The sequence below is a fragment of the Natator depressus genome, chromosome 9 (genome assembly GCF_965152275.1).
Source record: "Natator depressus isolate rNatDep1 chromosome 9, rNatDep2.hap1, whole genome shotgun sequence".
Classification (NCBI taxonomy): Eukaryota; Metazoa; Chordata; order Testudines; family Cheloniidae; genus Natator; species Natator depressus.
The window spans coordinates 81313346-81327175 of record NC_134242.1 but is presented as its reverse complement, the minus strand read 5'-3'; the positions used below and the strand labels follow the sequence as shown (position 1 = coordinate 81327175).

Sequence of the window (13830 nt, the reverse complement as noted above, 5' to 3'; positions counted from 1 at the left end):
CTTCAATAGGATCAACCCAATGTAACTGAAGTAAGAATTTGGGTCAAATTTTTTTGATCTGGTTCTGAAATCTACATTGCTCACAATGGTCAAATCCCTAATCACCTTCTTTGTTTGGAAAGCTCTTAACACATTGCTGCTTTCTCTGATGTTAGCTTCACACAGTCTACTCTTCTAGTCTACGTTTCTGACTTCATATTCACCTGTACATTTCGCTCTTCTAACTTCTTTGCCCTTCTTACCTCATTTTTCCTATTTTGAAATTGATCAAATAAATGAAATCAAGTTGCTTGTCTCTGAAATACCTTGTTTTCATGGAGTTTGTAATATGCACATCCTCATTAACATTTTGCTGGTACTGTAATGGGCACTGACTCACAGCTCTTAAATAAGGGAAATTGTCTAAATACGCACTCATCATGGATAATAAAAGGTATTATGACTATCTTCAAAGTGCTGTAAAAACATTAACTAATTATTCCTCAGAACATCCTATGTGGCAGACTATTATTATTATTCCCATTTTACTGTTGGGAGAGACAGACTTTAAGTGACTTGCACAAAGTTACACAGAAAATGAGTGGCTGAGCAATTGCACATGCACAGGAAGTGTGTTATCAGTCTAATAATATTAAGAATCTGAAAAAGTGAGGACATTCAGTGACCAGGCTAAAACTCAGTCCTGTCTCATTGTCTTGTACCTATTTTAATGCAAGTGTCTCCAAATGGTGAGCACTGTTGTATAGCAATCCACTGTGATTAAAAGAATCAAATGAAATGTATAAAAGGAAGGTGCAACCATACACAAGTCCAGTAGAATAAGTTAAAGAGAGATTCTTTTTTTTTTTTTTGCATGGATCTCCAAAAATACCCAGTTATCCCCCTGTATCAGCTCTCCCCAAAGACACCATATTCTTCCATCACAGCTTGGCTGGATGTTATCCATGTCACCCCTGGTTCTACCAGATGTAATCACAGGAGAAACATGGTCCCCTAAAAGTTGAGGGCTTGGCCTCTTCAGCAATCCTTGTCCCAAGTTCCCCAGTGATTTAAGGAGTCAAAGTAATTTCCTTACCTATTAACTATGCATTTGGAGGCAATGTGGTCCAGTAGGCAGGGCTCTGAGGCCTATTACTCAGGATGTCAGGGTTCTAGTCACCGACTCTCACTGTGACCTTAGGTATGTCACTTCACCTGTCTGGGCCTCCATTTTCCTACCCTGTCTTGTCTCTTTGGGGCATGGATTGTCTTCCACTATGTGTTTTTACGGTGCCTAGCACAACGAGGTCTTACACTAATACAAATAATAATTGCTAGTAGGCCATAAGGCTAGGAGCGAGGAAGAAGAGCATTAAAAACCAAAACGGGGAAACTGACGAAAGAACACAGGAAGAGGAAAAATACAGCAGAATTGGAAGGACCTTAACTATAGAAAACAAGATGAGATTTTTTTCCCCCCCAATATATTAAATAATACAATCTCCCTTGCAAGTATATATAAATAAAGTTGCACGTCTTAACTCATAGCATAGAATCAGAGATTATAAACCTCTGATGTAATTCAGTCCATAGTGATACAATATGAAATTTACTAAGATTACAGAATTTTCTCTAAAGAAAGAGCACAGTTATCCCAAGTACAGGACTGTTCACTAGAGACCATTTTCTAGTGAATTGCTCCATTTAATTTTAAAAGTTCCAAGTGATGGGAGTTCCCAAACAGAACGGATAAAAATAGATTATTTTTTAATAAAATTTCAATTGGATTTTTAAATTTTGTTGTTTTCTTCTTTTTAAAAATAAACCTGTTTACAATGAAATCTGAATTTAATACAAAGTATGTTAAGACCTAAACTTATCTTGTAAAACATTTTAAAAAATAAATATGCTGAATCCATGATGCTCTATCAACAACTTTGATTTAATGGCTGATCTTTATAAAGAAAGAATCAAAAGAAAAATATCTAACTTTTGAGGTCAAGCTCTTTAAACATGTCACAACATGTACTGGATTAGTCCCTAGATCCCCCACAGGATCAAGCGCTTGTGTTACTGGGTGCAAGAGACTGGCAAATCATTATAGGCATTGGGAATTGGCCTCTGACTACAGGAGACATGATCATGTATCTCCTCAGGATCATCCATCAAGCCCACCTGGTGGTATCTTACTCCTGTTTTATAGCTTCTTTCTACCTGAGCTCTAATTGTCTCAGTTCTCAATTTTAAATAAGTCACACCACTGAACTGGTGGAAGTCAGCAGCTAAGCCCCTGGAGCCAGTGTTTAAGTGCTAAGCTAGCTTTTGACAGCAGTAGCCTCTTCTTCAGGCACAGAAAGAATATTTTCTTCATTTGGACTAATTCATTCAAAAGTGAGAAACTGAATTGGCGTTGGCAAAGCAGGAAAACTTGTCTTTCTCTTCCAGTCTATGAATAAAAATGAGGAGGTTGAGGATGAGATCTACCAGTTATAGAAGTCTGAAGGACGGACAAAGTAATTTAGGAGATTGTGTCATTTTCAAGAGACTTAGGCGAGTAGGAATTTAAACTCCAGTCACTTTGACTAAGGCATATTTGGAACAAATTGATAAAGTAATAAGTTACCAGGACCAGATGGTATTCACCCAAGAGTTCTGAAGGAACTCAAATATGAAATTGCAGAACTACTAACAGTGCTGTGTAACCTCTCAGTTAAATCAAACTTTGTACCAGATAATTGGCAGATAGCTAACGGGATGCTGATTTTTAAAGAGGCAACCCTGGCAATTTCAGGCTAGTAAGACTAACTTCAGTACCAGGCAAATTGGATGAAACTATAGTAAAGAAAAGAATTATCATAAATAAACAATTTTTGATGGGGGGGAACAAACGTGGATAAGGGTGATTCAGTGGATGTAGTTTCCTTGGACTTTCAGAAGAACTTTGACAAGGTTCCTCACACACAGAAAAAGGTTCTTAAGCAAAGTAGGCACTCATGGGATAAGAGGGAATGTCCTCTCATCAGTTACTAACTCTTTCAAAGATAGAAAACAAAGGTAGGAATGAATGATCAGTTTTCACAGTGGAGAGGGGTAAATAGTGGGGTCCCCCAAGGATCTGTATTGATCTATGCTGTTTAACATATTCAAAAATTATCTGGAAAAAGGGATAAATAGTGAGCTGGGCAAAGTTGCAGATGATGCAAAATTACTCAAAATAGTTTAATCCAAATCTGACTGTGAAGAGTTACAAAGGGATCTCACAAAACTGGGTGATGGGGCAACAAAACGGCAGATGAAATTCAATGTTGATAAATGCAAAGTAATGCACATTGGAAAACATAATGCCAACTATACATACAAAATGATGGGGTCTAAATTAGCTGTTACCACTCAAGAAAGAGATCTTGAAGTTATTATGGATAGTTCTCTGAAAATATCCACTCAATGTGCAGCGGCAGTCAAAAAAGCTAACAATGTTAGGAACCATTAGGAAATGAATAGAAAATATCATAATGCCACTATGTAAATCCATAGTATCCCCATACCTTGAATACTGCATGCAGCTCTGGTCACACCCATCTCAAAAAGGATATATTAGTATTGAAAAAAGTACAGAAAAAGGAAACAAAAATGATTAGGGATATGGAACAACTTCCAGGTCAGGAGAGATGAAAAAGACTGGGACTGGTCAGCTTAGAAACTACACAGTTGAGAGGGATATGATAGAGGTCTATAAATCACGAACGGTGTGTAGAAAGTGAATGTGGAAGTGTCATTTACCCCTTCACATAACAAAAGACCCAATGATTACCCAATGACATGAATAGGCATCAGGTTTAAAACAAACATAAAGAAGTTCTTCACACAACAGACACTCAACCTGTAGAATTAATTGCTGGTGATGTTGTGAAGGCCAAAAGCATAACTGAGTTTAAAAAATAATTAGATAAGTTCTTGGAGGATAAGGTACATCAATAGCTATTAGCCAAGATGGTGAGGGATGCAGCCCCACGCTCTGGATGTGCCCACACCTCTGACTGCCGGAAGGTGGGAGCAGATGACCGGGGATGGATTACTTGATAAATTGCCCTGTGGTGGTATTTCCCTCTCAAGCATCTGCCACTGCCACTGTCAGAAGACAAGGATACTGGGCTAGATGGATCATTGGTCTAACATAGTATGGCCATTCTTATGTTCTGAGGAAAATTTTCTCAAGATGACCTGAAATAATCAGTTTAATTCACTGACTACAGTTAATCCCTCTGTTTAATAAATCATTTAGTTTTGATAAGGGAAGTTTATGTATCCAAAACATTTAAGGTTGTTTTGTTTAATTTTTATATGCTGTTTGGTGTGTTTAATTAAATTCTAGTCACCATCCTAATGCAGCTTGACACAAATCATGAGCAAAAACTTAATTCTCTAGCAAAAAAGTAATATATTACTCACTATTTTCTAACATACTAAAATTGTGAGTTAAGAATCTGAAAATATTAAGCTACATAATTGCTTAAATAAATGTATATAGTTATAGTGTACCCTTCGAGGTAGCAAAAAAAAAACAACCAAATCTATCGTAAAGGCTCTATTTAGTTGTAAAGCAATGTTTTAATGGTTATGTCAACCAATGAGAATGCACCTTTCTTTAGAAAATAATTGAACTAAAAATGGAAAAGTTGATTTAAATTGAGGTGTTCCACTTGGTTTTAAATCAATCCACCCTGTTCCCAAGTGATAGGGATTCCACTACTTTCCTTGAGATTCCATTCCATTGCCTATCACATCCCACCATAAGAGTTTTCTTCTACTATTGAGTCTTAATTTTTCCATACTTACTGTGATCTCATTACTCCTTGTAATTCACTCATGTGTCACCGTAAATAATTCCTCTCCTTCCTTAATGTTTATTTTTTCATTGTATCCCCTTAGTTATCTGTAAATCAAGCTGTTAATATTTAGCTCTTTTAATCTCTTTTCCCAAATGAATCCCTCCAGTCTCCTAATATTGTTTTTGATCTCAGAGCTATGGCTATCCCTCCAGCTTGGGGGTTCAATCAAACCACTCCGAATTCTCACACACATTCCTTATATGAAATGTCTACAAATATTCCTTACAAAACTAGGACTTGCTTTGGAATTTTAGGAGTAGAATTAGACAAAACATTAGAAAGTGCCTGTAGGGAAAAATTCTGCACTGGCAGGGATATGAACTGGATGATCTCCTTCATCTTTCCATCTCTAACTTCAGTGGTTTTCCTAAATTATATTACAGGCCACTGACTCAATTTGTGACCTCAAGTAACCTCTTATTCTCTCTCTGTTTCAATTTACATTAAAGGGCTCTAATAACACCATTGCCTCACTGTGGAGTTGTGAGACTTGGATAATTGTTTGTCAAGTGAGTTAGGTCCCCAGTTAAAAAGTACGAGTGCTCTGCAAAGTAATCTTGTAATACAGTATCATTATTCTATTCTGCTGCTAAATTATAATTTATTTTCTTGCAGGATTACACTAGGTGGCACTGTTCAGACCAAATACTGCCAAATATGATTATGATGAAGAATCCGATTAGTAACAGAGAAATGTCATCTATATAGTTTGAAGTGAACCTTGGTCCGAAGCAATGTTGAATATCATAGTGCAGCCTAGTAATTCCTGAGAAACCTACCTCATTAAAATCAGTTTTAAGACAGGCCTCTTTCTTTTTTTTTTTCTTTTTGGTGTCAGGCTGTCTCCCTAACTGAGCTCACAACTCTCCCTGAAGGCAACAACAGCAATAGTCAAGCTCTGGTAGCTTTGAAGAGATCTTTGTGTGACTAATAATGTCACACAGAGTTACAGCTTCATCATGGCTCTGCATGCCAATCAGATAAGAGTACATACACTGTTGTAATCTATTGCAAATTCCCTAATTTCCTCAGTTTTCAGACTGGTGTTGAATTAAGGGCCTATTATTACCATGTTGATTTGATCTCAGAGAAACCAAAGTTGCGCTGGGGTAAACAAAGTTTCACTTGCCCAAAGAGTTCTGTTAGGTTTAGCTGTGAGCCACCTATCTTGACTATAGACTCAGTTCTATACAGAGGTAACAGGTCCCCAGTATGTAATGATCCATCTTAATCCAAGCAATATCTTCTCAGTCCAGATTTTACACTTCCATCTTCAGGCCTCTTGCAGTAAGAGAGAGCCCACTCTACAATCAAGTTGAGGGTAGCTACCACAGTCAATAACGTAGGCCCTGCAGGGCTCCCAGAAGTTGCCCAAAATGGACACTCGTGTCAGTCTGGATAGTCCTCCTGGTTTTATGGAACCATCAAGCTGTGTGACAATTTGAATAAAGGAGATTTGGAATTAGATTGTTAAATGTCACCTTGAAACAAACACTCTCCTTTACAAGAGAAAGAGACTTTAAAAATTGCCAAAACATTAATCCCAAAATGATGGAGTTGTTAGGGATGGGTGAATAAGATTAATATGTGGATTCAGGTGTATTTGGTTTGGAGGGTCCAACTGTTCAGATGATCCAGCTCCACAAATAGGAATATCAGAAAGCGTGACTAGAGTAAAATCAGTTACACTGTACCTTGCACGAATGGGGGGTGCTGTAACTCAAGATGAACAGTTTATGGAAGGAGCCAAGAAACTACCCTGGAAAGGTTTTAATAGCTTGGAGAGAAGGGGAAAAGAGCTTCTGTCCTGCTCCTATCTTCCCCTGCTAGAGGAACATGCTGAAGCTTGGAGAATCTTCACTAGGGAATTTCCTTAAAGTACAGGACACAAGCACACTCTCCCCCATCCCCTACCACTCTGAGAGGGAGATATGGCCTTTAAAAACTAGTACATTCCATTGTCCTGGTGCATCTAGTTATGGAAAGAGAAGCTGTGTGTGACTACTAATACGCTCACGTAAGCTATGGTCAGTTCCACTAGTCTGGAAGGCCAGGGGCTTGCTCAGGTGCCCAGAATCACCATAGCCACAGGGTTACAAAGCTTGTTTTGTGAAAATGAGAAACAGGGGCAGCAGCAGAGGAGCTGGCCGCTCTGGGACGGAGTATGCAGCCACTCCAGCCCCACGCTGCATCAATCCCTGCCGAAGGAGCCCACGATGGCTCCCTGCCTGCGTAATACCCCTTACTGTCCAGGCTGCCATATAGATATGTGGACCAGGCCAGAGAGCTGCCTCCGGCAGGTCTCCCCACTGGGGGTAGGAACACTACCAGTGGCTCTGCAGCAGGCACAGGGGTTTCTCAGCAGACACCGGTAGCACTGAAGGGTGGGAGAGATGGACTGAAACCCTTGGCCTGGTTCCGAGCAACACTACTCTAGAGCAGGCTCCACTTCCGGTACCAGGCCAGGTGAGGGGGCATGAGGACTCTCGCCCTCGCTCCTTCTCCCCTCCACCCCGATCGAGTCCGCCAGTATCCCACAATCCTCTCTGTCTTCTCTCTCTCGCTTTCAAGATGGCGTTGTTGGGGGCTCCACGGAGCCTGGCGGCTCTCGCTGCCTTCCATCGGCGAAGGCTGCTGGCGGCTTCCCTGCTCCGGCAGCCGGCGGCCTGCGTCCTCGGCTGGACAGCTGGCAGCCGGCTGAAGAGAAGCCAGCCCTGCCCGCGGATCTATCAGGTGCGGCGGGGAACGTGGGTCCCCACCGGAACCGGGCGCTAGCGGGGAGGACCCGAGGGAGCGCCGGGCCAAGGGAGGAGAGGGGTCTGTGGGGCGGGCAGAGCCGGGGATGTGGGCAGGACTCAGCCGCAGGCTCCAGTGGGGGATAGTCGGCAGTGGGGAGCAGCAAGGGCCTGGGGGTGTTAGGGTCAAGGCCGTTGGGGCTGAGCTCCTGGGGAGTAAGGGGGCTCGTCGGCATGGGGCTGCTGCATGGCGCCCTGTGGGGAAGGGGCCCTGGCGTCAGGATTGCAGGGGACGGGGCCAGCAGGGGAGGCTAGGGCCAAGCAGACAGTGAGTTTCTGTACAGGGGTGTTGCAGGTTGGGCTTTTTTAGGGGGAGTTGGTGTCCTCTGTGTTTCTGCCTGTTTTTACTGATAAGTCATGGCTGGTGTGAAGGTTTCGTTTGTCCTTTTCCTTCTGAGCCCTCTTTGCTCTGTAACTGCTTTCAACAGTTTTGTTTTTTTTATATACTTTTTTTTTTCTTGGATGTCCTCATTCCATTGCCCTGTAGTTTGCCTGAAAAAAATATTGTAGCTGCCTATTTGATGTGTGAGTGGATGAATATACAAAGCATAATAACATAAGAACGACCATAGTGGGTCAGACCAAAGGTCTGTCTAGTCCCATATTCCATCTTCTGACAATGGCTAATGCCAAGTGCCCCAAAGGGAATGAACAGAAAAGGTAATCCTCAAGTGATCCACCCCTAGTTGTCCATTCCCAGCTTCCCATTTCTGAGTCTGTTTGTTTTCCCCATGTTCCACCGCCAACCATCATGTAATCAAGTTATTGTACCTCACAAGGTTATTCTGGTGAAGAAAATTTAAGTAATGTTGACAAAGTAGGGAACTTGCTGGAACTATAGCATGAATGTAAGGGGACTTGAGTAGACAGCTGTTGCTTATTCTGTAGTGGGTAACTGAGGACCTAGTACTAATTACCCTGGCTTGAACAGATTTGGGCCTTCTGACAGCCGTCTAAATACTGTGTTCTCTATTATATTTACATCTGTGGCTGTTAATTTTGATGCACTTTGGTTCTAATGTTTTTAAAACAAAGTTGGAAGCTTTCTTAAGTAATAAGAACTGATCTTTTAATTGTGAAATGTTTATAACGTAAGCAAATATTTAACACAAAGTTTTGTTACATGTTGTTGGTTTATTAGGTGGTGACATAAAAGGGGGGCTGGTAAAGAATGAGACAGTCTTTTTACATCAAGAATACTGGTTCAAATTTGACCCAGAATAACAGTAGGCTGTTAAGTGGGCTAGAGGACCTGTAATTATAGTCATGGTCCAGTCTAATGGAGACACAGTGTCTGTATCAAAAAGCCACCAGCATATTCAGTGGTAATGGCATTCTCCTCTTGACTTAGAGGCCAAGAAAATGACTACTCTGAGCCTCCAGCTTCTGAAGAGCATGTTGCCCCTGTGTTATGTGATGCCACGCTTTTTTGGGGGGTGCTGTTTTAAAATACTTGTTTTTAACCTATAAATAAGGGCTGTCGATTTAATTGCAGTTAACTCACGTGATTAACTCAAAATTAATCATAATTACATTTTTAATCGCACTGTTAAACAATAGAATACCAATTGAAATTTATTAAATATTTTGGATGTTTTTCTACATTTTCATGTATATTGTATTCTGTGTTGTAATTGAAATCAAAGTGTATATTATTTTTGGTTACAAATATTTGCATTGTAAAAATGCTAAACAAAAGAAATAGTATTTTTCAATTCACCTCATGCAAGTACTGTGTAGTGCAATCTTTGTCCTGAAAGTAAAACTTACAAATGTAAATTTATTTTTTTGTTACATAACTGCACTCAAAAACAAAACAATTTAAAACTTCAAAGGCTACAAGTCCCTTCAGTCCTACTTCTTGTTCAGCCAATCGCTAAGACAAACAAGTTTGTTTACATTTGCAAGAGATAATGCTGCCCTCTTCTTATTTACAATGTCACCAGAAAGTGAGAAAAGGCATTTGCATGGCGTTTTTGTAGCTGGCATTGCAAGGTATTTACGTGCCAGATACAAAATTTTTATTAAAGCTAATGTTAAAATAATTATATAACACATAGGTTGAGAAAAGAAAGTCTGTACATCTGGGTATAGTACTTAGATTTTCCACAAATACAAAGTTTGTTTTTAAAAGTCATATGATACATAGAGTACATAATCAGCAATAACCCAAATTTAGGTGAATAGATTTAACAATACAATTTAGATATTAGAATCTGAGTACTCGGGTACATCACTCATGAAAAGTTATACAGAGATTTGGTTGTGAAAAGCAAAATATATCAATGAGTGGAGATTGTCTCTCAGTAATTGAGAATTAAACATTCGTAAGCCCCTTCATGCTTCAGCCACCATTCCAGAAAACATGCTTACATGCTGATGACACTTGTTTAAAAAAAATAAATGCATTAATTAAATTTGTGACTGAACTCCTTCGGGGAGAATTGTATGTCCCCTGCTCTGTTTTACCTGCATTCTGCCATATATTTCTTGTTAAAACAGTCTTGGATGGTGACCCAACACATGCTGTTCATTTTAACACCACTTTCACTGCAGATTTGACAAAATGCAAAGAAGGTACCTGTGACGGGTTGGATCACAGAACCCCCTTCGGGCTGCCAACTGATGTGCCAAGACTACTACTTCCCCTGCTTTCCCTGCCAATTTGGGACTCCAGCACCCTGTCTTGCTGAGCCGGAAACACCAGTCTGCTCCAACACAGACCCAGGGTCTGAACCATGTCCCCTAACAGCAGTAGGCTTAACTGAAAGCAGCTTACAGAAGTGTGCCTGCCTTTAACACTCAGATGCCCAACTCCCAATGGGGTCCAAACCCTAAATAATTCCGTTTTATCCTGTATAAAACTTATACAGGGTAAACTCATAAATTGTTTGCCCTCTATAACACTGATAGAAAGGTATGCACAGCTTCCCCCCCCACCCCCCTCCAGGTATTAATACATGCTCTGGGTTAATTAATAAGTGAAAAGTGATTTTATTAAAGACAGAAAGTAGGATTTAAGTGGTTCCAAGTAATAACAGACAGAACAAAGTGAATTACCAAAATAAAATAAAACACGCAAATCTAAGTCTAGTACAGTAATAAAACTGAATACAGATAAAAATCTCACCCTCAGAGCTGTTTCAATAAGTTTCTTTCACAGACTGGATGCCTTCCTAGTCTGGGCACAATCCGTTCCCCTGGTACAGCCCTTGTTCCAGTTCAGGTGGTAGCTGGGGGATTTCTCATGATGGCTGCCAATCACAGTGGCCTAGTCGAGCAGGATCTGTGCACAGCTGATTGCTTTGAGATACTGGTGGTGATTTTAAGTGAGTTTTAAGTGTGGTGGCTGGAGAACAGACAAAGTGGTTACTGGTTTGTTGTTTTATGTTTGCTTATTTCAGGTAAGGGAAATAGGGACAGAAAAGAAAGCAGAATAAGTAAGAGTGAAGATCAGAACAAGCTAGAACTGCACAGGTTGCAGATTACCCAGAAAGTCTGAACACTGGGTCCTGGGAAAGTCTCTGTTAACTAAGAAGCCTCTGAGCTGAGTGCCTCCCAGGTTCAGTGAACTGCAGAGGGGGCATGGTTCAGCACAAGAAAGCAGGAAAATGACTACCAGTGAAGCAGCCAATAAACTATAGCTGGCTAGACTGGAAGCAAAAGAGAGAGATGGAATTAAGACCATTAGAAATGAATGAGGAGGAGGCTGCCCACAAGAGAGCTGTGGAGGCAGAAACAGCCAGGGTGGAGGCAGAAGAGGCTGCCCATAAGAGAGCTATGGAGGCCCAATGGGAGGCTCAGAATCATGAACTGGCTGTTATGGAGTTGAAGAGACAAAACCCTTCAGCTGCTGGCTCCACTGTCCCAAAAATCCACAAATGGGAGCGACTATGCCCGCAGTATGATGAATCCAGCAATATTGCGGAATATTTCATCACCTTTGAGAGACTGTGCACCCTCCATGCGATCCCTGAAGACCAAAAGATGACCACATTCATAACAAAATTGACTGGCAGAGCTCTGGACATATTCAATAAGATGTCTATTGATGATGCTTCAAACTATGGTAAATTTAAGGAACTTGTTCTGAAACAGTTTCAGGTTATACCTGTAACCTACAGGATTAAATTCAGGAGTCTTAAGAGGGGATCTGGATTAAGTAATGTGGTTTATGTAAATGAAATGAGAGATTTGGTAGACAGGCGGGTGAGGGGGGAAAGGCATTACAAGCTGTGAAGGAATGTGTGATTTGGTTACTCAGGAACAATTCCTGAATATGTGCAGTGGTGATGTAAAACAGTAATTGTGGGACAAGAAGGTGGATGCAGTGGGAGAACTAGCTGGGTATGCAGACTCTTATGAGCAAGCACCAGCTGCAATTAAACACAAACCACTGGCTGAGGGGTACAGGGTTGGTGGAAAGCAAAACCACCGTTTTGCCCCTGGGAAAAAAGAGGCTGGGCATTCACCTCCCCATTCCCCTGTTACTCATCCCATATTTCCTGCACAAGCAGGGGATCCCCGAAGGTGCTTTCACTGCAGTTCCTCAGGGCACCTGAGAAGCAGCTGTCCCAAATTAATGGCAAGTAAACCTCCCTTGTCCCATGTTCGCTCAGTTGCCCTCAGCCCTGAGTCCCCTCCTACCTCTTATCACACCAGCTTAGTGGACATGGGGCCTAGTGAAGTGGACAGGGAACATGTCAAGGTTGATGGCATGGAGTGTCTGGGGTGGAAGGATACAGCGGCTTAGTTCTCTCTGGTTCAGACCTGGGTCTGGGTTTGCAGCAGGTTGGTGGGTCTGGCTCAAACTAGGCAGGGCACTGAAGTCCTAAGCTGACAGGGCAGGAAAGCAGGAGCAGAAGTAGTCTTGGCACATCAGGGGCAGCACTCGACCCAAGGTTTAAGAATCTGAAGTGCCTTCCAAAATCTTAGAGGGACGAGGTGTGGAGCATGCTTTCAGAAGTCTTAAAAGAGCAACATTCCGATGTGGAAACTATAAAACCCGAACCACCAAAAAAGAAAATCAACTTCTGCTGGTGGCATCTGACTCAGATAATGAAAATGAACATGTCGGTCTGCACTGCTTTGTATTGTTATCGAGCAGAACCTGTCATCAGCATGGACGAATGTCCCCTGGAATAGTGGTTGAAGGATGAAGGGACATACGAATCTTTAGCGCATCTGGCACGTGAATATCTTGTAACGCCGACTACAACAGTGCCATGTGAATGCCTGTTCTCACTTTCAGGTGACGTAAACAAGAAGCGGGCAATATTATCTCCTGCAAATGTAAACGAACTTGTTTGTACGAGCAATTGGCTGAACAAGAAGTAGGGCTGAGTGGGCCTTGTAGGCTCTAAAATTTTACATTGTATTATTTCTGAATGCAGGTTTTTTTGTACATAACTCTACATTTGTAAGTTCAACTTTCATGATAAAGAGATTGCACTACAGTACTTATATTAGGTGAATTGAAAAATACTATTTTTTTGTTTTTTTACAGTGCAAATACTTGTAATCAAAGATAAATATAAAGTGAGCCCTGTACGCTTTGTATTCTGGGTTGTAATTGAAATCAATATATTTGAAAATGTAGAAAACACCCACAAATATTGAAATAAATGGTATTCTATTATTGTTTAACAGTGCGATTAATTGCGATTAATTTTTTTAATCCCTTGAAAGCCATACTATAAATCCTTAAATTAGTTGGGCCCTGATGACCTCAGAGATGGCCTCTCTCCTTATGGCCCTGTCTAAACTATGAACTCCCATTCTAACTCTCTAAGGCTTTTAAACACAAGTGTATACGAAGTAAAAAACTTTTTTTTAAAAAAATATGTAACTAGTTGTGACCAGTTCTAGGAGTGTGTATTTAAAAAAATATCAAATCTTTTCACACTGGCTAGTAGGTTTAGGCCACAGGTTAGGAAGTGTCTGTGCTACCAACCCAAACCATGCTCATTGTACTCTAAAAGGAGTAAAACAGTCTACAGTAAAAGCTGTTTTATCCAGCATGCTGGGGGAATTGAGGGTGCTGGTAAGTGGAAAAATTCCAGTTAACTAAGAGGGAGTGAGTTTGGGTGCAGGAGGCGGTGCAGGGTTGGGGCTCGGGAGGGGGTGTGGGACACGGGCTCTGGGAGGGAGTTTGGGTGTGGAAGGGG

The 13830-nt window shown here is 41.1% G+C and overlaps 1 protein-coding gene across 1 annotated transcript in view; it reads left to right on the top strand.

Annotated features, from left to right (window-relative positions):
- Positions 1-7400: 7400 nt before the first annotated feature.
- ABCB7 (ATP binding cassette subfamily B member 7) overlaps positions 7401-13830 on the top strand; it is a 69229-nt gene continuing 62799 nt past the window's right edge. Inside the window, exon 1 of the mRNA XM_074962441.1 lies at positions 7401-7601. Within this exon, the coding sequence (XP_074818542.1) occupies positions 7440-7601 (162 nt within the window). The 5' untranslated portion in view covers positions 7401-7439. The remainder of the gene's footprint in view (positions 7602-13830) is intronic.